This window comes from Coturnix japonica, chromosome 30 (genome assembly GCF_054131305.1).
Source record: "Coturnix japonica strain WE chromosome 30, WE-NBRP24, whole genome shotgun sequence".
Classification (NCBI taxonomy): Eukaryota; Metazoa; Chordata; class Aves; order Galliformes; family Phasianidae; genus Coturnix; species Coturnix japonica.
Window position 1 is genome coordinate 683,772 of NC_140692.1, and position 24,470 is coordinate 708,241.

The 24,470-nt window shown below is 38.6% G+C and overlaps 3 protein-coding genes across 3 annotated transcripts; all 3 read right to left on the bottom strand.

Annotated features, from left to right (window-relative positions):
- Positions 1 to 520: 520 nt before the first annotated feature.
- LOC146755741 (kinesin-like protein KIF20B) lies at positions 521 to 6,482 on the bottom strand. Its single transcript, XM_085525268.1, has 7 exons — positions 6,318 to 6,482; positions 5,564 to 5,683; positions 3,849 to 4,049; positions 3,330 to 3,410; positions 2,475 to 2,601; positions 1,795 to 1,937; positions 521 to 780 (listed from the first exon to the last, which is right to left on the bottom strand). The coding sequence occupies exons 3-7, from the start codon at positions 3,933 to 3,935 to the stop codon at positions 700 to 702; spliced, it is 519 nt and encodes a 172-aa protein (XP_085381394.1). The 5' UTR covers positions 3,936 to 4,049; positions 5,564 to 5,683; positions 6,318 to 6,482; the 3' UTR covers positions 521 to 699.
- LOC146755742 (kinesin-like protein KIF20B) lies at positions 6,394 to 14,629 on the bottom strand. Its single transcript, XM_085525267.1, has 7 exons — positions 14,488 to 14,629; positions 13,073 to 13,268; positions 9,418 to 10,621; positions 8,839 to 8,977; positions 7,987 to 8,109; positions 7,433 to 7,594; positions 6,394 to 6,482 (listed from the first exon to the last, which is right to left on the bottom strand). Exons 1-6 carry the CDS (start codon positions 14,602 to 14,604, stop codon positions 7,445 to 7,447), a joined length of 1,929 nt encoding a protein of 642 aa, XP_085381393.1. The 5' UTR covers positions 14,605 to 14,629; the 3' UTR covers positions 6,394 to 6,482; positions 7,433 to 7,444.
- A 2,624-nt stretch (positions 14,630 to 17,253) lies between these two features.
- Positions 17,254 to 22,646, bottom strand: LOC146755743 (obscurin-like). The gene is made up of 4 exons (XM_085525229.1): positions 22,628 to 22,646; positions 19,166 to 19,435; positions 18,262 to 18,528; positions 17,254 to 17,634 (listed from the first exon to the last, which is right to left on the bottom strand). The coding sequence occupies exons 1-4, from the start codon at positions 22,644 to 22,646 to the stop codon at positions 17,255 to 17,257; spliced, it is 936 nt and encodes a 311-aa protein (XP_085381355.1). The 3' UTR covers position 17,254.
- Between the last annotated feature and the right edge of the window lie 1,824 nt (positions 22,647 to 24,470).

Sequence of the window (24,470 nt, forward strand, 5' to 3'; positions counted from 1 at the left end):
TTACCTCCTGAGCAATTGAATCTATAGGAACTATTGGACTTGGAGACAACACAAGGACATACTGCCAGCTGAGAACCTTTCAGCTAATTCATCCAACAGCATCTAAAGGTTCGAAGCTCACTGAGGGGGAGAACAGTATTTGGGATATTAGAATTCCCCCCAAATGTATTGGGTTTATTTTTCTAAGTTTATTAATTTAAAGCTGAACTTGCACAAGTGAGGGAAAGCACCTTTCTTCCACACTGAGGAATTGGCACCATCTTCTCTCCAAAGAAAATTCTTTAAAAAGGCCCCAAAATTAAGTATACATAAATATTAATGTGTATTCATGCTCTTCTCTCTGCCAGAGTTCTGCTAAGTACACCAGTCACGTGAAAAAAGCAAGCCAGGCCATCCTGAACAAGTACAGTTATTACTGCACAATGGGTAAATAGCAATCAGTCCTAGAGATACTGTTCCTATACAGGGGAGGCAAGACAAAAATAAATAAACCCTTAACCACAATAAAATCCAAACCCAGTTTAAGAAAGCTTGTATTTATTTCAGCCTCAGTGGAGTCAGTTTGAAACTGTCAGAGAGACACTGTACACCTATATACAAATTTAAGAACACAACGGAGTAACTGTTACTGTTTATTAACAACCAGTTTTAATAATACGATAAAAGTATGTCCTGAGAAAGGGGAACAAACATGCTTCTTCAAGGTTTTTTAGCTGTTCTGGATCTCAGCCGTCGCTTGATGATCAGATGATCACTTTCCTTCTTTTGTTCCTCAGATTCCTGAAGAAAACATTTCAAAAGTTACTCATCTTTTCACACAAGACTGACAAGCTCTTCTTGACCCACGCAAACATATTTCTTCCCCTAAATGGATTTCAGAATGGCATTTGCTTATTATATTTTATTCAGAAAACTATGGGATACCGAGATCATTTTAATGCAGCTTAATCACAAGGAACAAATATGGAGAATGTACAAAATCCTGTTTATCTTAAAAAAGCACACACATCTGAGGAAAGCCTGAAGGCAGCTTTCATTTTGAAATACTTGTTTTCAAAAGAGTATTATAATACTTGTTTTGTGAAACATGAAGCGTTCAGAAAACATTTTTAGCCTCAATCCCTGTAGCTATGACTTGCCCAGAATTTCAGTTCTCGGTTCAGTTCCATGTTCTCAGAACTACAGTGAGAAAAGAAATTGTCTCATCTTCTTCATCCTCTAACAAAAAAAATATAACATTTTGGTTTCTGCCCCTATCATTCGTCAAATCGTCAAAGAATTCAGAAGGATATTACAGTATGGGCAAATGATCACTATGCTGAACAGAAAAAGGACTCTAATATAATTAAAAGATGCAGTTCCAACAGAGCAAGAATGTTCTTAGCACAATAGCTGCCGACAGAGTCATGAAACTGGCACATCAGATCCTTTGCAAGTTGGCTTAGACAGGAGATCATAGTTTAAGCATACCTAAAAAGCTGTCTAAGTTGTGCTCTAGAAAAGCGTGTAGTAGAATAATCCCACTCCGACACACTGAAATTATCTATGATTCCAAATTAGAAGACATCTCCATGATTGCTACATCACCTACTTAGTAAACTGTAAGCCAGCCAAACACAGAGATCTTTGAGGACAAAATAAAACAGAACAGCAGGAAGACCAACAAGAATGACTTGGTAGAATAAAGAAATACCTCAGTACTTTCAACCTCCCCCTGCAAATAGATGAAACCTCCAGTCTGTTTGGACTCCTTAGTAGTTTATTTTAAGCCAAGACTACAGTATAATCGCTTACCGAAGAAGCAGGTATATCTAGAGGGCCAGAAACGACAGTGGAATACAGCTTCCTTTTGGATCGTTTTGGCTTGGTCTCTCCTTCTTCGAGACTTTCAGGTTCGTTTGATTTAGGAGAACTTACTGCTGACATCAGCTTCTTGGCTAGAAGAAATTTTTTTTGATACGTAAACCAATCAACTTACTGGTTTTGTGAGTCTTTAAATCGCTGAATGCAAAAAAAGCTTCGTAACAAACTTGGTTTATAAATGACACGTAAAATTTAAGTGAAAATACTCAGAAATTGTATTTGTTCATCGAGGTTCTTTATTGCTTCTATAGCTGAAACTGTTTATAGGTTCAGGTACGGCAGATTAAAGCACGCATTAAAATGGAGTATGAAAGACAATCATGGCTCAGAAGTCGCTGGAAGTCAGAAACTTCAGCAGGAGTTAAACAACAGGCCTAACTTTCGTGCTGACAGAAGCACAAAACAGAACCAACTTTCTCTGTATACTTGTAGGTTTTCACAAATGTAATAATGAATCTTTGAAGAGACGAATAAATGCATTTACTTCATAAATCAAAGGACAACTTAACATGGCAGACAAGTCTAAGAACACATACATTAATAGCCTACAGCAGAAACAAGCCATTCTACAATGTCTAGAAAACATGGAATAAAACTTATTCTACACCAACCTTTAGAGTGTATAATAGAAGGAGAGCTTTGAATAAAATCTCCAACTTTTTGCAGTGTTTCATCCTTCTTTTTAGTCAGTCTTGAAGCATGTACTCGCTTTCTCAGGAAGTAGTCTTTTCCGGATTTCTGTTCAACAGAGATGTGAACATGTGAAACAAGAGCATTGTTTAAACTTCATTTTAGTTCAACGTTATTTTAAGTTGACATTTTGAGCTTTACTACTGACACCTCTGTTCATTATGCTGATGATACCACAACGGCAAGTAATGTAGACAATTTTATACCCTTTAGGGAGTTGTCAAAATCTCAGCTATTTCAAGGCATACGTTTCTTACAGTTTCTTAATAAGGCAGTAGTTTCTTTAAAAGTAGCTCCCAAGCTGTGGAGTTGTTTCTTACATAAGCTGTTCTAATTACATAAAATAAACAAACATACAAAACAGAAGACAACAGATGGGAAAAATCTACTACTCATACTCTGACCATGCCAAGGATACTGCTATCACATGTGAACATCTGTTTTTAATAACTGCCATGCATATTAATGATATGAACCTTAGTTTAATACAAGGGCTTCACTTACAAAAGCACACGATAATACACTAAAGCTTCTCTTCCCAACTATTCAGTGTGCAATATCCTTCCCTCCAAATCATTACACAGTACAGCCATGACACGCTCTGGGGACAGACTGACTTGCCCTTTGGTTAGCTTATGGAATTTAATAGGAAGAGCTCATAAGCATGTAAGATTCCCATTCAGGTATACACATAAGGATAAGACACTGCTTCTTTCGTGTGACCACACAATTACAGGAAGTCCCAAGCTAGCTTCAAAACTAGAACAAAAAACAACCATTTTCTCGTCACTTGCAGAGGGTGAATTAAAAGCCATGACAGATTTTGTATTTTTCGTGTTCTCATTTTTCACAAAATCCTGGGAAAATAAGACAAGTTTCAGCCATGATTCTTTTGGAAAGAACAATTGATGTCACAAAAGTGAACACTTTAAAAACTTTTGCTAATAGTAGGGAAGTATCTGCTAGTGGTAACTATTCCACTGTAAATCAAATAATAAATAAGCATTCAATTATAAAAACAGGACATTAAGATATCAGTATTAGACATCTCACAATGTCTAAAAAGCTGATTTATGTCTACAGGTTTCAAAGAAAATACACAATGGAGTTAAGAGAAATTCCCTTCTCTTAAACCATTATCACTGAGCTTGGCTATTAGTTTTGTTCATTAAAGCAGTTCATTGATTAAATTCTTCAACTACTTTACTGAGGTAGAAATAGCATTTTTTTAATGCTTAAATGAGAATGGTAAAAAGGCATCAGATATTTTGTTTTCTGTTGGGTCTAGGTCATACCTCATCCATGTCATCACTTCTTTTCTTTTTTGCCTTAGGCATTTTCACTCCTAAAGGTATCATGCTGCCGTGCTGCTTTATCTCCATCTTATCAGGTTGCAGAGGTGTCAGTGGGATTTCCAGCTCCGGCTTTGGGAACCGACTAGTTTTGCCATTTTCTGCGGACACTCCAGAAGAGTCGAGGACAGTTTCCAAATGCTCCTGATAGCACAGAAGAATTTTAAGTGCAAGTGTTAAGGTAGCCATGAGATTAAAAAGTTATAAAGCATCTGGAAAAGGATATGTAAGCATTTGATTTTCCTGCTGTAAGAACACTTGTAGGAAGACACAGAAGGAGTCTATTTCAGTTACAGCAGAGTTTTACCCCTCTTTCCTAGAACTTGTTACATTTAAAATTATTTCCAATCTATGATCACAAAAAAAGTTCTCCATGTTAAACTAAGCCTGATACTTTACAAGTCATTTTTTCTCAAGGGCACAGACAACTACACTTTTTTTAATAGAGAATGGTGGTAGAACTGACACGATTTTCTTCATCTCAACTCTGCTGTGTCAGAACTGGGCAGGAAAAGGAGCATTTGATTCAAGTGTTCAATTAACTTCCAGCTTAATCTTAGGGAATTTGCCCTTCCTCTTCTACACTAGAGATGTTATTTACATAAGTAAGGTCCAGCTGGCAAGGTGCAAGCCCAGTACAAGTCATTAAAGAACTCCATTGCTATCTTTTCCCTGGAGAGAATACAGGCATTCAAGCAATGACACCGTACTTAAGCTGAAGGCTATCATGTACCTGCTCATGGTCAAATGGCAGCAAATGCACAGCTAAGTGACAGGGAAATGTCAGTATGCATTTCCCCAGCAGCACTTACTGTCCACAATCCACCCAATCCTGTTTTTTTCAACAGGAACAACAAAGTCAGAACTGAGATCACCTGGACTCCTCCTTCTCTATGGCAGGAATTCAGCTAGCATATCAAAAATGAGTTCAGATGCTGGTTGAACACATGGAAGACAGGCTGCTGGGGACATCAGAAAATGGTAGATGGCTGCTTCTACTGCTGCTAGTAACTAGCAAACTCCAGTGTCCCAAACACAGACTAGCAGCTTTTACTACTTACACTGTTCCGACCCCCTGAGGGGAGTCTTCTTCCTCTCAAAAAGTTACCAAAGATTGTAGAAAGACAAAAAGTAGTCAGAGCCACTTTATCAGGCTCTGCTAAGAATCTGAATGGAGTATCACCACCCACTGTATTTCCAAGAATTAAGTTGGTTAATAAATACTTTGTTTTTAAAATATATGTAACTGCTATTTTATGAAAGTTAGCAATTAAAAACTTATATAGGAATGATTAACATCATCTGCTAACAAAACAATATCCAGAAATCCTGCAGAGGAAGAAAATAAGTTCAATTTGCTGTGCCCGTTTCAGTGGCTCCATGAATTTTTTCCAAGTAACTTATCTAATCATGAGCCACTTCATAAGCATTAACATGAGGAGAGTTTTCAACAGCACCTGACAAAAATTCATCACACAATTGTTTCAACAGCTTTTATTCCTATCAAAGGCTATAAAAACAGATGATCTGATCACCTTGAAAGGGATAAATAAATTAAAACTTGGGAATTGTTTAGAGAACATGAGATCTTTTCCTACTCATTCCTTATCAAAAGCAATACAATCACAACATTTTCAGATCTGAAGTTTCATACTAACCTCAGATTCATTTAATGAAGTGAGGCTCCTAGTACATCGACGTGACAAATAATTGCCTTCAGCTTTGCATCTTAATGGAATACTTTCTCCAGTTTTAGTTTTGCTTTGTTGTTTCCTAGGCTGTAAATATTTTAAAGGAGTAAAGATTAGGCTATGCATTAGACCTCCAAAATATCTCGAGTTTTCTAAAGTTACAGTGTAAAACCTCAAGCTCAGACGCCACATGAACACGTAAGCTGAAACACAGCACAAGTGTGGGAAGGTAGTAACATCTATTCATTGTGTGATCTTCAGATACACCCTACTGGGTCTCACTAACAGTCTCAGGCAGTATTCTGCCTCCAAAAGAGAGAAAGCGAGACATTATTTAGGGACAAAATCTGTAACGCTGGTCGTTTTGTCATCCATTCCCCCCATACTCTGCACGCTCACAGCTGCTATGTTAGAACACCAAAGGCTAAACCTCTGCCTAATCTTCAGCATCCACATACGAATACATGGAAAACTGCATGGAAAAGTTCCATAATGTACACAGAGAGATGGTGTTCTAGTAAATAAAATATTTTTGAGAAGATGAGAGCTCATGTTTGAGTGGAAGACAAAAAGAACCAACAAGTACTCATCACTGAATATGTAGTTAAAGGACTATATGCTAAGAAAAATGATTCCAGCTCCAGTATCTCCTAGGAAAACAGAAGAACAAAAAGGGGTTAACAAGATGTTAAGTACTTACTTTCTATAAATATAATCGTACCTTTTCATTTACAGAGTCATTCCTTCTACTTTGTCTTTCTTCAAGTAAAGGTATTTCTGGCAAACACTGAGGGCTACTGTGGTTAATGCGTTGTTTTAATTCCTTTATAAACTCATCTTTGTCAGCCAGTTCTTTTCTTAACACTTCTATCACAGTTGCATTATCCTAATAAACAGTAAAAACTGCTGAGTTGTGGGATTGGCAAAAGGAATTAACACACACAAGCAGTATTGCAATTACTTAGTAGCATCAGTTTTAGAATTGCAGGCTAGAACACTTAACTATTCAAGAACAGTAACATTTCACGGATTTGTACGGTCACTGTTACAAGTGCAGTAGTCACAGAATTGCCTGGGAAGTTGTAATACAATATATTTTGATTCTTCTATTTTACTTATGTGCTTCAGCCTTCATCTCCCTTAAGATATAATAACCCGAGCATTTATTTGTTCCCAAATCTTCAGTACTGTGAGAAAGTCGGCAGTTGTAGGGGAAGTTTTGCTATGAGAACATCTTTCTTCTCAGAGAAAGTGAATCCAAACATTCTCAAAAGAGCACAACTCATTTAGTCTTCTGTTTAGCTTCTGAAATTCTATGCTACGGCTTAGATTGGCTATCCTGATTAAAAGCTGGATGTTGAAATAAGAAATGCAACTTCCAGAGATCATCCCCCCTCTGCTTTTTGATGCTTCCCTTAATCTCTCTCCACGTCCCCTTCTGTCTTTTCATGCCATTGTAGATACTACCTCAGAGAAAGCAAAGAAAGTAAGAAACCTGAGACAGAACTACTGTCTGAGTATTGAGCCTAGCTTGGGATCCGGAAATGCTGTGAATTATCAGAAAAAGCTACAGATGTCCAGTATGATTGTAGGATCATAAGCATCAAACTGACATCTGCTTATCTGAACTACTGAAAAAATTGAAATTTTAGTAATTAACAGAAATTCTGTTTCTGAAGAACAAAAATAAAAGCTGGTGCTTTTTTTGGTTAGTTGCACATGATGTCAATACGACAGTGTTCAAGAACAGAAGCACACCCAGAATACAAAGAGCAGGTACAGGAGTCTTACAGAATTTATGGGTAGCTAATCAGGTAGGAGGAAAGGAGAGCTGACCTTGCTTGAATCCTATAAGGCAGATTGTCTCAGTTCTGCTATTTCTGTCTCTTTTTGTATGGCATTAGAAGCCAAAGTTTTGAGCTGTTCTTCCAAATCTTCTACTAACTGATCTCTCTCCTCACGCCACTTTTGAAGATTATGGTCCTTTTCCTCCAGCTCCTATATTTCATGTTGAAAGAAAAGCATACACAGTAGAAACAAGCAGAATCTTTAAGACAGACTAGAATTAATAAGTTTTTCATATAGCGTAAATAAGGATTCAAGCTGATAAAAAGAGTTTATGGTAAGACATTTCAATTAACATATCGTGATGTCACTCAACAAGATCAGGTTATATGCATGTATTATATATGTATTTACTATGCAGATTATTGTATTTAAAGCAATCTGCCAGTGCTCTGTAGTGACTAATTATTTGAATATCTTTCATGGTCTACCGCTAATTTCAGTTGGCCACTTTCATTTTGCTCCAATTTTTTTTTTCACCTTTTTCCTGTTGCTTGGAAAAGGTGCTCTTAATTTTTATTAAATGAATGATGCAAGAAAAATACCTGTTTAAGTTGTTGGATAGTATAGTCTTTATAATCCAGCTCATCCTTAAACTGGTTATTAATCCTTTCAAGTTCTTCCATCTTGTTCCTGAGGGATTCCTCCACAGAACGCACCGTGGACACCTGTAATGTAAGCACAGCTCACGGTTCATTAAAAGACTTCTGTAATCCAACCTGGCCAAATACTTCTTTGCTAAATAAAGAGGAATTCACAAACAAGTGCTGAGTAGGAAAACGACAGCAAGTGCAAGGTTACCAAGGAAGACATGAATTCATTTTTAAGCTTCAATTTTCCACCCCAAGCACACCCAATAAACTTTCAGACTAAGATCCTGCAAAATGGGTTTTAAGATATCTTCTTGTTTAATAATTAAATTTTAACTATTAACATCACTGAAGCTGAAATTGAAGAAAAAAAATATACATGCTTATATTAAAGAGCCTCTGGAAATTAGTCTATTTCTCTTCAAGTAAATAGCATTCTTCTTCCCAGTTATCAGCGTTTTTTCACAAGACTTAGGTTTTAGGCTTTGGAGTTACCACGGATACCAATGGCAAGTCACCAGTAACTTAGAGATAATAACAAGTCCCCTCCAGAGGCAGATTAGCTATTCTCTTCACAAACCTTATTCCAGACTACCAACCAACTTTACTTTCCTCTGTTCATTATCTATGCGAAACCATGTTTTAACTTGTGGTCCCCTCTAGAGCTTCAATGGCAACTTTACCTAAGATTTGCTGCTAGTCACACTAGTGTGAAATTTCCAGCTTCATAGTTAAAGTTTGAGAAGTTTTAACAGCAGAAAACCAAGCATAATCTTACAGAAAAAAATAGCTCAGTTGACTACAAACCTCGCTTTGTACTTGCTGAATTTGTTTCTCGGCATCAGAATGTTTGTCTTTTAGATCTGCATACTCTTCTTCTTTCCTCTGCAAATCTTTTTTCAAATTCAGTACAAGGGCAGAACTCTCAGAAAGAATATTTTCTAGCCTTATGATAAAAATAAAGAGACAAAGAACATTACTGTTACACATCTCATGGAAACAGCAATTACAGCTTAATCCATGCCCTGCCTGTTGGTTTCTATTTGTAAATAGACTCTTAAATCTATCTAGACCAGTGACAAGATTTAAACAATTACTTTTGAATTTCAGCTTGCTTCTCATAATCAGATTCTGAAGCAATAAATTATTCAGATGCTATTCTGAGGGATGTACAACAAAACCACCAGAAATCCCCATATTATTCTTTATTTCCTTGCACACTCCTGTTTTCCCTTGGAACTCAAGTAGCATACCAAAGCATCCTAAAGTAGTAGTTTGGCCATTGATAAGCATGCAAATGCATTAAGTCGAAGGGATGTTCCCATTAACTATTTTTAACTCTAGTTCATTCTCAAAGGGCTCTAAGTTAACTCAGTGGTTACTTACGATTCTATACGTTGCACTTTCTCCAATTCACTCTTTTCCTTTTCCCGAAGAGAGTGTTTCATCTGCTCCAAGCTGTTTTTAAGCTGCATAACTTCTTGAATCAGATTTGCTTCTTTGCTACTTAACTCTTCAACCTTTTTGTCTGCATTTGCAGACTTCTCCTGCAGAGTTGCTGTAACTGTCTCCAGATTAACAATAATAGATTCTTTTTCTTTAAGTAATTCATTGAGTTTTGACACATTGTCTTCCATTGTCTTGGAAGCCTCCAGGCGATATTCAAGCTCTCTTATTTTTACCTCACAGTTGGCAACTTCCTCCTGAAATTGTGCAATCACTCTCTGATCTTCTGCAGTCTTTTCTTCAAACTCCAGAGTTTTCTTTTCTATTTGCTCATGTAACTGATTCACAAGATCATCTTCCTGACTAGTGTGAGTTGTAATCTCACATAGCTTCATTACAAGTTGACGATTATGATTTTCAGCATTATTCAGTCCCGCCTTTAGGTTTTCATTGTCTTGAAGCAGTGCTTTGATGTGCTGACTTTTTTGTGAGGAAACATCAACAATACTTCTGCATACTTCCCAAATCCTTTCAAGACTATAGTTAAAGGAGAGGTCCTGCACAAGATCTGAGATGGAAGAAGTCTGTGACTGAATGCATGCAGAACTAATTTGAGATGTCCCTGGCTCATCTTTTTCACAGTCTGAGGAATCCTTTACACTGACAAAGTCAGTACCGATGGCGTGAAACTCTAAGTGACATTTGTATAATTCATCTAATTTGGTCCGCATTTCTTTTACTTGTGACACTTTATCAATTACATATTCTTTGGCAACTTCTATGTTGTTAGTTAGTTGGGCATTTTTGTTTTCAAGTGTCATATTTATAGATTTCTGTTCATCCAGTTCAGAAGCAATTCCCCGATAGTCAGCTTGACCCTGCAGAATTTGTTCACGGAGGGCATCAGCTGTTTCTTCAGACAAAGAAAGCTCAATACGCAGGCTTGTTACCTGCTTACTGAAATCTTCTTTTTTATTTTTTTCTCTTCTGCATTGTTCTTCAAGCACAGTTAAATGATGTTCCAAGATTTCAGTTCTTTCCCTCAGTGCTAGTACTTCCTTTCGGTACGCGGAGCACTTTTGTTTCATGTGTTCAATTTTCTTTTGCTCTACAGTGTTCTTTTTCTTTCTCTCATTTACAACTACTGTAAAACAAACAAACAAACAAACCAAAAAAAAAAGGGGAAAAGGAATGTAGCTCAGATTGATTAAAATCATTATTACATAGCAGTTCACAACACCAAGTAGCAACTTCTAAGTGAAACACTGTCGTAATATGCAAGCCATACCCTCACATCACATAGTATTTGATACTAGTGAAGGAATTAAAGTCCTCTGAACACGTAATCAGGTGCCTCAGATTTCTATACAGAATTAAGAGCAAAAGGTTTTCAGGCTGGAAGAACACGTTTACCATGGCACTACTCAAACCTTCAACTCCACACCAGTAGAAAATCTAATTAGATTTAAGAAACATGGGAACGAGATAGATAATTCACAGCTATATTCTTTCTATCTTCCGTGCTTCAGCAATCCCTATAAGGCAGCCAGGAATCACTCCATCTACATCTAAATGGTAGATAAACAGTTCTCTAAGAAATTTCATTCCAACTCACAGTCCTCTTACTTTCAAAAGAAAGATAAAACCCTGGACAAGTTGATCACTTAAGTGTTGATATCTGTCTCTCTTATTCAGTTCATCTCTAAACAAAATATGAGGATTCCTACTTCTGTCCACACTTACTCTTTTGCATATAAAGTTCACTCATAAAGTTGTACAAATTTACAGATTCAAGTTTCCATAAATATTCCATTAGCTTGGGGCTGTTTTTTTCTTTAACTGGTGAGCAATTAGCTAAAATCACATGCATTTTCTTTCTATCAAAAGCGACTTCTGCTGTATTTCATCATTGCTTTAGAATCCAGTTATGTCCATTCCATAATATGCATACTTTAAGTATTAAAAAAAATAAATATAAGTCAAGACTTACTAGGGATTGGGTCACCACAACAATATATTCAATGGTGATTCTTGTACAGTCCTTTTATTACTACAACTACAGAAATGCAGAATTTTATAGCGCCCACGTGCAGCCTGCATTACATACAGATTCACATGTACTGCATGGAAACAGCCTCTTAACTCATCTAAGGAGTTTTATATACAGCCCTCAACTGATTTAAAAGTCATACTGAAGAAACAGCAGTGGCATATTCCACCCCAAACCAGGTTTTGGGTTTTGACTGCTGCTCCCAGCAACACTAGTGAGGGGAATATGATTTATAAGTAATCTAAACACTTTATGCTGAAAACAACAAGCAAGCACTAAAGCAAGATAAATAAGACTAGGGAGAAGATGTGTAATGTTCAGTCTAGAAGCTCCTTACACAGGAAGTAGGGAAAAAGCATTATTACAGAGCATAGGAAACAAGACCTAAAAGCTCAGAGAATGGTGTAAATACCCTGAACTTTAAGCTGAGATAACCTAGCATCTCCTAAAACACTTTTGCTCGTGCTACTTATATAACTAATTCTACAAAAGAACCAGCACAACATACCTGTACTCATTGTTCTACTGTGTATATTTAACATAGCTAAAGAATATATATTAATAGAGTTTTTTGAAATTGGACGCTATTAATACTCACAAATAGAAGAAAATTTTAAAATGATTGAATACTCAGTACTTCTTAACCGAAAACTTCATGCTGACATTGTGACTATCAGCTACCCATTTTAATTCCTATGTGGAGCATTGCTGTCATTAATTTTTAAATGAGAGCTTTGGTCATATGATTAGAACAAACCCACTACTATTTGGAGTATGGAGGAGTCCACATCCCTCCCTCAGTCTCTGGTAAGATGCTTATATGTGATGCCATTCAGTGGTCACATTAGGATTCAATATTTATGCCAAATAAAGGCAGCAGGGACAAATCATCCAAGAACAGCATCTCATCCAAAGAAGGCCTTGACTTTCTCCCTTGCACATATTTTGCAAGAGGAATACAAGAAAGGAAGGGACTACAGCTAAGTTTTAGATTTTCCCTTCTACATTGTATATGCCTTCCGTAATTCTAGGAACACTGATGCTCAGCTGTGCCCAGAAGTGAAGTTAAATGCATCAGAGCTTATCCAAACCATTTTGCTCAAATATTGCCCATGAGCGAGCAATTAGCAGGTCGTCAACAATTTTGATAGTTGCTTCAGGAAAAACAAAACAAACAAACAAAAAAAAGCACTTGAGCAGCTGATGCTACTCAGAAGATCAGCAACAGCAGTTGAAACAATCCTAAAGAAACTGCTTTAAAACTATTACCAAATCTGCAAGTGCATCAACAGATGAGGAAAAAGCAGCAAAAAGGAAAAAAATAGTGCAAAAACTTTTATTCTTAAGCATTCAAAAATGAACAGCATAGGACCTTCTGAAAAAGGGATATTTACATAACAGTTACTTCTATTTACAGTTTAACACAGTGGCTTTTCTCCTTATACCATAAGGTAACGTGCTTCACAGCCTTTTGCTTCCTATCCGGAATAGGAAGCAATTTATTGTTTTGGAAGACACCCTGTTCAACGATGGAAGAAACTGTACCTTTCTTTGAAGGTGGCTCTTCCACAGTAGGCTTATCTTCATCAGTACTGCGCTTTCTTCCCACTTCCAACTCAGTTTTATCTTGTTTCAGTGCTTTAACTGAAAGCACTGAAAATCGGCTGCTTTCAGTTCCTTTATTAGTGTTCTCTTCTGCCGGTTCTGCTTTAATGGTAGTTAAATGGTAGGTAGTCTTTTCCTGTATTGATATAAGATCAGTTACATTGAAGCTTAACAAAAGGAGCACTTAAGTCTCAGTAATCTTCTGTAGGCAAATATTTACACAAAACCATACAGCTAAAATATTTACCCGGTGACTCTATAGACATCAGTTACAAATCTCAATAGCAGACAGAACAAGTACACCTTCAGATAATGACAAGTGCAATACTCGGTAGAGTATACAAGGGAAAGCAAGAGCCTAGCAGGTTACAAAGTAAAAGACTTGCACACAATCAAGAGTTTACCAGTTTATCAAAGAATTTCCTGTTTCCAAGAAGTCAACAAAATTACAAACATGGTCAAAGAGCAAATGGTCAGCTCTCATACAAGTTCATCACATCACACTTCTGCTAAGCTGCTAAAATCACTTTCATCGTGACAGATATAATCCAACCTTAAAGCTTAGTCAGCTCTGTCACGCATATTTTAGATTGTGTCCTTGACCACAAGTGAAGCTTCCTTACTTACAAGATGACGATTGTTAAGCCATGCTGGCACTGCCAAGGACTGATTATTCATCTTTAGTAACTTATGAAAAGAAAAGCCTCAGAAGTGTTCAGGCCACACAATCTCACAGATAGAGTTGGAGCCTTGTTCTTGGAAGAAGTAATAGGTGAGGACATGACTACTCATCACAGTCAGCTTTAATACCATGGAAATACTAAGTTGCAGTGATGCAGACAGTCAAAGACTAAGAAGGGTCAAGTTGCTAAGCTTACAAGGTTAGAGATCTGAGTGACAGAATTAACTATAAATGTTTTCAGAGCTACTTCAGGCTACCAAACATCAAAAAATGAACAAAAACCACCAGAAGTGGTATGCACACATACTTAATCAAGCTAGTCTTCACATATTCAGTAGCTCGCAGTACATTAGTCAGGATAAAGTTTTATGGACTGCATAGAACGTGGAGATATCCTGACCATTCCTACTCGTACTTCCAACTCTACTCAACATACTTTTACTGTTGCTCTTCCTCTGATGTAGGAGTGTGAGGCAGGAGTTAGTGGAACACACTGATATTTTTGTTGTTTGTGTTAACAACAACTACCTTCAGATAAATTTGAATTGTTTACAATTTCAAGCGAGTACCAGCTACATACAGAAAATCAGTTTTCCAAAAATGTGTTGATTACAAGCATAGAATTAGTGTTTTTCTTTTTTTGTATAAGGATATGGAGATGTGTAAAACTCACATAATCTTTTACTTTTTCCTCTAAATGAGATTTTAAGTCTTGTAGCTCTGTAATAATGTCATCTTTCTGCACCACGATGTCCATTAGCTCTCGAATCCTTTCATTTTGTGCATTCATTTTCTTAGAAATAAAAAATAAAAAAAATTCAGTCATCAGATTCTAATGGAGTGTTAAGTAGCTGAATTACACAATGCATTAAAGGGAAATTCAGTTAAGCTAAGCTCGGTAAGAAATCTATTAATGGAGCCTACTGGAATAGCATTTTAAGCTACCACAAGTTGGTATTAAAACAATTTTACACAACATCTTCTTGATAAAGTTACCTCAGTTGCTTCTTTAAGTTGCTCAACAGACTCATCCAATTTAATCATCTGCATTTCAAAGTCTGTAACACACAGAAAAGGTTGTATTACATAAGTAGCCAATAGATAGTTTATTAAGTAATCAATTTTTCCAGATATTCTAATGTTTAGGTAGCTTTTGAACAGATTAATTAATTTGCATGTGGTCTTCACTTATTGGGAGTGATTCAAAAGTTTTCTATATTTCTTGGAACGAAAACATTGCATCAACAAGACATAAAGAAGAGTAGAGATTACAATATAAAAGTAAAAATCAAGATATAGACATTTAACCCCATACTTACGAAAGCGTAAAGCTGCTAGTTGCATTTTAAAGGAGAGGGAGGAAAAAAGAAAAGAAATAACCAAAAACCGTGGAATTGCTGAACCTGAATATACACAAGGAACAAACTATCACTTATCTACAGGCTATGGTTCCAAAGGTAGAACATCTCCTCTAATTCCTACTCAAACTGGTTATTTCTCTTTTAGATTAATGAACTATTTCTGTCTTCTACCTTTCACATCGCATAACTCACCTTTGTTCTTCTGCATCAGCTCTTCTTCAGTTTTAAGTAGTTTGGTGTTTTTCTCTGTTAGCTCTTCTTTGGTCTCCATCAGTTCAAAGTTAGTTTTCTCCAGCTGCTTTTCAAACCAGCCAGTATCTTCCTTCGGGTCCCCCAGGGATACAATGGAACTATGTGCTGCCTCAGCTTGCTCTTTAATATCCATGACATCATAATGCACAGAATCAAGAATGCCCTCAGGATCAACACAGGTGTCAGGCACTATGCTATGTTCTCCACCCTGAAACGTAATTTATAATCAGTTAAAACTGGTGAATAGCTGACTACATAATAGCTGTTATTTCTTCAGATAGTCTGGATAGCCACTATGAAGACAGCCATACAAGAAGTTTTTAATTTCAGCTTCAAAACCCACCTCACAAATTCACATACAACATGACAGTGATTCGTATGGGGGGAAGATAAGTGGCATTCTAGTAACAGCTAATATATTTTATAGTATTTGATGACCACGCTCCCTTTTTTTTTTTTTTTTTTTTTTTTTTTAAATATTACCCCAGATTGTTCTCCTTCAAATTTAACGTACAAGTTCGGACTCCCCTTTTCTTTGTATACAGCGTAAATTTTCATTTTGTGTTGCAGAAACAAGGAAAACGCCCAAATTCCCAAAGCTTTCTGAAACTGTTCTTAAGGCTCAGCAACTATTCCTGCTAGATGAAGAATAGATGTATCTTGCTCATCATACAGCAACACAGCATGCACTTCTTTGTAAACAGCCTTGTGTTTCTATAAGATGTGCCCATAACATTTAAATAGTAAAAAGGAAAATATTTAAGAAAAAAAAAAAGAAAAATACCAGGGTGTCATGGTTTAATAATTTTGTAATTTTGCTATCAGTATTCCACATCATAACATCATATATGAATAATTTTACTGCTCCCGAACACTTGCAGTATATTGATGATATTGTCGTGTGGGGCCATACAGCAGCAGAGATTTTCAAGAAAAGAAAACAGATAATCCTAATTCTTTTGCAAGCTGGTTTTGCCATTAAGCGCAGCAAGGTGAAGGGGTCTGCCCAGGAAATCCAGTTCTTAGGTGTAAAATGGCAAGATGGGCATCGACACATCCCAGCAGATGTGATTGACAAAATCACTGCTATGTCTCCGCCCACCAACAAGACAGAGACCCAATCTTTTCTGGGAGTAGTGGGCTTCTGGAGAATGCATGTCCCAAACTACAGCCACATAGTGAGCCCCCTCTATCAGGTAACACGGAAGAAGAATAATTTCTCATGGGGTCCTGAGCAGCAGCAGGCTTTTGAGCAAAGAAAACAAGAGATAGCCCGTGCCGTGGCCTTGGGGCCAGTACGGACGGGACAGGATGTAAAGAACATCCTCTACACTGCTGCTGGAGAGAAAGGTCCCACTTGGAGTTTGTGGCAAAGAGCTTTAGGAGAAACCCAAGGCCAACCCCCGGGACTTTGGAGTCGAGCATATAAAGGGTCTGAGGAGTGCTACACTCCAACTGAGAAGGAGATCTTAGACATGTACGAGGGGGTTTGGGCTGCTTCTGAAGTAGTTGGGACAGAGGTTCAGCTCCTTCTAGCACCTCGCTTGCCTGTGGCCCCCCTGTCACGGACACAGGTAGATTTTTGTTTAAACTGTGACAACTACCCAGAATGCAGCATAAGGGAATTTTTGCCTAGAACTCTGGAGGACTATTTTTAACTCAGAAAGGTCAGAGATAGAAAGTTCACACTGATTTCTGGGTCACCAGCCTCACCGTACATCAGCATTTTTGGTTTTTAAATGATACATAAAGTTCTCAATGGCACTGCTCTGGTCGGTAGCTGCCTTTCTGTGCAGCTTGCTCTGTGCATGGCTTGTGAACCGCTATTCAGGCCAGACAGCTGCAGCCCCAAAGACCTGCCATAAATGTACAAATTCTACCAGGATAATGTCTTGGGAGTGGAGAAACAGGATGCGCAGTCATATGGCTCTCACACATACCTTGTACAACCAGCTTGGCTCTGGACTGGGCATCACCAATGTCACAGGTGTACACGTCACTGTCACTTTTCTCCAGATTTTTTATGCTCAGCTGCAGGTCTCGTCCTTTCTGTGCCATCTCGTATTTCCTGCCAGGCCTGAGCTCAGCAATGCCTTTCCTCCATATGACGAAGGATGCAGCTTTCTCGCTCTGACATGTAAAAAGTGCACTTCCACTTTCTTCAGTTTTCACATCTGAAAGTTCCTTGATAAAGTAATTAGGTTTTTCTGGAAGGAAAAAAAAAAGGATGAGGGTGTAGGACAAAGGGATTTGTTACCCCAACAAGTCCCAAGCATACAGAGGTGTCCTGAATCTCCTTTGCCCTCATTTCAGAATATCACATAGAGATGCAAAGAGTCTAAGAAGACCACAGAGTCCACCCATTTACATAGGTTTGATAATTCCAGTAGATATCTGGAAAGTTCAATACCATTATACATGCGCTGTTAGGATCTCATCTGATAAACTGCATATAGTTTTGATTACACATATTCAATATAGACTAATTCAGATTGCCATCTTTTCTTGGCTCACTAACACCCAAGATCATAGAATCATAGAATGATCACAGAATCATATAGTGGCCTGAGAAGAAAAGGACCTCAAAGATCATCTAGTTTCAAACCCCCTCCAAGGGGTCACCAACCACCAGACCAGGCTGCCCAGATCCACATCACACTGGAGAATCATTCAGTTTCCAGATTATTTTAAGGAAAAGATTTTAATCCATCATATTTTCTGAAAACTAAGAATTGATCCTGCTCAAGGAAACAGAAGAGAAAAACATCACCCACAGGCTGCAGATATTTACCTCGACTTCTCTACATGCCATCCCCATGTGCTTTTCAACTCACCTTGCACAGTGACCCTGGCTTTTGTTATGGAGTCCTCTGTCTCACAGGGGTACTCCCCACTGTCCTTGGTAGTAGAGTCATGGATGATCAGAATGGCCCCAGTTCCCTCCTGCTGCAAGTCGTACTTCTGGCTTTTTCTGATTGCTTTGCCATCCTTGTACCACCTGATGTTCAAATCCGGTTTTGACAGCTCACAGCTCAGGCTGATGTCCTGCCCTGCTGCTGCTGTCTTATCCTCCAGCTGTTTTGAAACCTCAGTAGGTTTTCCTGGAAGAAAACATTGCTTTTTGAGTAACATACACTTAGGGTAGGATGCCTCTCTCAAAATACATACATCTACATGCTGGAGATAAGTTAGAGAGGCACTTGCAACAGACGCCATCCTACAGCCAGCAGTAATCTGCAAAGTACAGACAATAGAATTCCAGGCAGCATTTATTCTCTCTTAAATCTACCCAATTGAGGATGATGAACCATGTCTGAAAACTGCCTCTTTCTTCTCTCCACTCATCACACTGGGAGCCTCGGATGATGCTCTCAGATGCACATGCTCTAGATAGGAATTTGTTGTACAGCTAGATGATGTGAAGGCCATCCCTTCAGCTTATACTTAGAGGATATTTGCTCCCACAGTTCCCTCAACAGATCATTCCTGATTTACTGTTAATGGAACAAGCTGTAGTGAGATGCCCATTTCCAACACTACCCCAGTGCTTTGGGTAGTTCTCACATTTGTGTAAAATGTTTCCTCCTTTTACTTATTTTTAAGAGAAATTCTCAGTGCTTCGAGGTTCAAGTAGAAGGTTGCTATTCACTTTAACCATATTATGAGTTAGCTCTCACGACAATCTTATCAGAAGACAGTTGAAGGAATCAGGCCCCAGAATCTCTCCCATCTCATTACCTTTCACAGACAGAGAGGCTTTGGAGGTTAGACCACGGGCAGTAAAAACGACTTCCTCAGTGTCCGTAGGAGTCACACTTTTGATAATGAGAGTATATTTCCGACTCACGTTAGAAGCTTTAAATCGCCCACCACTTTCCACTCTGCTTCCAGTCAGTGTCCACTTGAACTCATCAATGCTTTCATGGGACAGAATGCATTCAAAAGTACAATCTTCTCCCTCCTGGATTTCAGTGTTTTTCAGCCATTTGGTAATGCCACTATTCAGCTCTGGAAGGTAAGAGATATGTTAGTATGAGGTTTATATGGAGAAAAGGCATTTGTGACTGACATGAGTAGCAGTACTGGTGTTTTAACTCGGGATTTGCAGAACATGGCTGTGTTCCTTACTGATGTATTCTCTAAGACATTCTCCACTCAGAATTACCAGAAAGCTATAAAAAAAAAGAGACGTGAATCTCTTGTCTTTGCTCTGGAAGAACTACAATTAGAGCAGCTCAGTCCATGGAGCAGAATGAAGATTCAATGAGCTACAGAGGGAACAACCTAACAGAGAGGACAACTCTAGGATGCTGCGTGAGAAAAAGGGTTTTGCCTATGACAAGAAATTAACTGTTTCTATTAGCTAATTTGTTACCATCCTACCCCTACTGGTGTTCAAACGATTTCTCCATTTTAGGGATGTTTAGAAAGGAAATATTTCCAGGACATTCTTGACATGTTTGGTGATTTTCATGGCAAAATGAGATACATTTACATCAAAAGCAATGGGAATTTTCCAGACATCACTGTGCTAAATTGCAGTAATACACTTCTATTGTAGAAACTAGTAAGGCTCGTGGGGGAACAGGTGTAAGACATAGTGACCATACTGAATGTGCTTTTAGCACTCCTTTACTTTCCACAGTACTTACCCTGAATGCTGACCTTTGATTTGGCAACATCACTGCCAATATCACAGGTATAGAAACCTGCATCTGACTTCTCAAGGTCATGGATAAGGGGACATAGGGTCTTCCCAGACTGTACCAGCTCATACTTGTTGCCAGAAGTGAGCACAACACCGTCCTTCTTCCACACTGGTTTGACCTTCTCTTTAGAGACTTCGCATTCCAATTTAATCACACCCCGCTCCTCACCAAAAACATCATCCAAGGACTTCATGAAGACAGCAGGCTTCTCTGCAATTAAAAAGGCAAAACAGAACAATGTGATACAGAAGTTGAGACATTTCCAGTTGCTTTCAGATTTTTAAAGAGGGATAAATAAATCTTTACCAGTACTGATGACATCAATATAGAACCTAAAGTGGTTTCATGTCTGTTGACTGAATGCACTTTATGGAATTCTGAACTAATCAGTAGGAGAATACAGGGAACAGGAGGGACAGCCTGCATTGCCGGTGGGTGGGACTGATATCATATGAAGTAATTGGGATGCAGCTCTTCTAAAGCTGGAGAGCTGGCATTGCCCTCACATGGAGCAGAGCTCATACAGCAGGCCACAGGATTAAGAGGATTAGCTGCTGAACAATTTTGATTTTCCTGTTTTATTGACTCCTTTTATCTATCTTCTATTTCACACATCAGATGTTTATACTGGGGAAAAAACTTCCACCAAATGCAAAAGAAAGGAGAAAGAGGAAATCCTTCAAACTCTGAGCGCATAGAGTAAAAGAGCTTAATTGCTGGGGAGAGCAGATTAGAATCACAGTACCCTTAGAATTGGAGGAGACCCTTAAAGGCCATCTAGCCCAGATCCCCTGCAATAAAAAGGGACATTCACAGCTAGATCAGGTTGCTCACAGCCTGGTCATTAGTCATCCCAGAGGCAAAACACACATTGAATGATCTCTCCTTCAGTCATAAATCCTTGGAGACAACAGCATTGACACTGCATGTTACTGAAGCAGTAAAAGAAATTGCTCTTGTAACTCTCCTTGTGCTAAATAAAATGATGATAAAAAGCAATGGAATGCTTTGGCAGGACACCAAAACCATCCTCCTTCCTTGATATCTGCTGCAATGGAACCTTCCACTGGAAGAAAGCCTCTTGTCACCCCAGAGAGGTCAGCTTTAGAAGCAGGACTGCTGCACAATAGAATGAACTGGAGCTCCTTAGCATCTCTTACATCCAGGAGGGGTGTGATCAGACCCACCTATCACCTTCAGGTGCGCTTTCTGACACCTTGTCTGACTTCACTGTCACTGTGCCAGCATCCTCAGGCTTAACCTGCTTCATTGTCAGTGTACAGCAATTGCCAACGTTCTTGATGTCATTGTAATTGTTGGTGTAAAGGAGGTTGCCATTCAGGAACCATTCCACGTCCTCGTCACCATGGGACAGCTCGCAGGAGAAGACAGCAGAGCTCTCTTCTTCAATTTCCACATCCTGCAGGTGCTTCGTTACTTCTACATTGCAGGCTGTGGGGAAACAAGGTGAACTGTTACCACTGTTACTATAAATCATACTGGGATGTGGTAGAATGGTTGGACTAGATGATCTTTGTGTAATCTTCTCAGTGAACATTATACGTTTATAAATTTAGCAGGAGAGAATGGCAGAAATCAACCCCAAGAAGAGAAATCTGAGGTGAAATAGGACATGGAAGAGGTCACCCTCCCTGCTCATACCTTCAGCTGTCAGCGTGGCCTCAGTCTCTGCAATTCCTGCCTTGCACTTGTACACACCAGCATCATCGGGCTTCAGCTTCAGAATCTTGAGCTCTGCTGAATGCTTATCCCTCTTGATCTTGTACTTCTCAGAGGGCTTGATGAGTGTGTGGCCCTTGAACCATTTCACAATTTTTGGAGAAGGCCTGAAGTCACAGGACAGGATGACAGAATGACGTTCCAAAGCTGTCTTGTCCTCCAACTTCCTGGTGATTTCTATATGGTAATCTGCAAAGCAGGGGTGGAAGAGAAGAAAGGATGAGGACAATTGGAAGAAGAGGAAAGTCTCTTGCGTGTATTCCATTCCAATTAATGTCATGTTCACAATGGTTCTTTGAACCACTCTAAAGATAAAACAAACGATTGTCTATAGGGAATGCCATTGACTACATTTCTATAAAGTAATACTGTATATTATCTACCAAATGCAAGGTCCAGCTCTTGTTCTGTGCTCCCACAAAGCAAATTGCTCCCAATTGTTGAGGCTTTTATTCAAATAAGAGTGAGTTGAGTTGAATAAGAGTGAGTTGAAAATATAACAAGTACTTTAGGATGTGAATGGAGACTCTTACGCTGGGGACAACAGCAGATAAAAAGCCTGCAAGTTTCTTTCAGATGAAATCAATGACAAACTGCTTCAAATTTAGGTGCTACCAAACTTAAACTTGTCTAGTTCAGAAATACAATTAATTTCACCTGATCTGACTTCTTTGGTATAGCCAAGGACAAAACCTCAGCTCTGTAGATCTGAATAGTAAGCACATCACAGCTATTCAAACAGATCTTTTACTGAGATGCAGCTGTCTCATTGATTGTCCAACGGCTTTGAACTGGAAATGGAGCAGACCCTCCAGACACACACACAATATTTCAAAGACCCCAGTGAAGGAAGGCTGTACGTTAATTAATTCTTCATCTTCATGATGTAAACCAAGCCAGGATATGTTACCTCTGACAAGCAGATTGGCTGTGGATTTTGATTTGCCAATTGAGAACTGAATGGTGCTTGTCATATCAGTGGTGGTTTTCGGTATGGTCAGCTGGTGGATGGTGCCTTCTTGCTGCATAATCAAGTTTCTGCCAGCCTGTAAGACTTCCCCACGTAGGAATACCACTTGGGAGGTTTCACAGAAGGAATGGATATCTCGCATTCAAATTTGGCTTCTTCAGGCTCAGTCACATCCTCATCACACAGCTCCTTTACAATATTAACTGATTGCTCTTTAAGAAGGATGGAACAAGAGAAAGCAGAGATTTAGAAGGAATGTAAAAAACCCTTACATTATCACCCCACTTACTCACGTCAGCATTACTGCACATGAACACTACACCTATCAGCTCAGAATGCCTTAAAACATCATTAAAAAATAATAGAAAGAAAAGAATGTTGTTAAGAAGTCAGAGAATAAGACTGACAACCTGAAAAGAGCCCAGATCTTCTGATTCCCAGTCCAACATCCAAATCAAACCATGACCTTCCCATCCCGATATCAAACTCCTCGCATTACGAAATGGAAAAGAGGTTCAATGAAACACGGACATTGATAATTACTTTGGTTAAATACAGCAACTTAGCTCTGAACAACAAGTTTTCACCTAGTAAAGGTCTCTGTAGCTCAAATGTAATGACTCTACTTAGGAGAAATTCATTTTCCAGGAAGTTCTTGCCCTTATAATGTTAACAGTGGCAAAGGTGGGGACTGAACTCTTGAGTAGTGTGCTAACTCAAATGTCTCCGTTTTCTTTATCACACTTAACATCATATATATACCCTAACATTGTATATATTAAAAAAAAAAAAAACAACCCTGTGCTCTTTTCAAACAGCAAGAGAAAATGAAGAAAAAGTCAAGCTATGTTTTTTATCCCTCAACGTTCAAACACAAATCTGAAGTCTAAACGTAGAAAATCAACCTCCTAAGAAAATAATCTGTTTTACTTAGCGAAAGTAAATTGCAAAAGAGAAGCTGGATATTTTGTGGGCAGAAAGGTAGGTAGGTAGAAGTTTTTATTTCTGTGAAAGGTCCTGGTGGTGTTTAACTTCCTTGAAATTAAAGCAAAGGATGTTAGCTCATTTATAACATAATTTAATCAAAATTGTCATGAGAAGCATAATTACCTTTAACTGAAAGATGGGCACGAGATTCTGCCTTTTCTGCTAGAGATTTTATTTCTGCTGCATCCTTGACTTGGACACGTGTGTAAGTCAGCGAGTAGCTCTTTCCTGAAGCAGAGAACCACAGAGTCACTAAGGCTGGAAAAGACCACTAAGGTCATCTAGTCCAACCGCCAGCTCATCCCTACCGAACTGTGCTCTTGAGAGCAAACCCACAACTACACTTGGCTTCCTTGAGCAAAGAGCTCTGAGGCACGTGGCCAGGCTGAGCATCATCCATCTGGTTTCACAGCATCACTGCCTGTTCTCTCATGTCAATGAAACCACACATTCCTCCACGTCCACATCCCCACCAAAGCGTAATCTAAACATGGCTTCTACAAGGACTGACCAAATGTGGCCACCGTCACCTTCAAAGTACCTGATACAGAAGGATCACACTCACTGTCAGACAAAACCTCTTTGGAGAGGTGAACTGACTGCCCTGTTCACCCCCACTTTCGAAATAACTGCACTC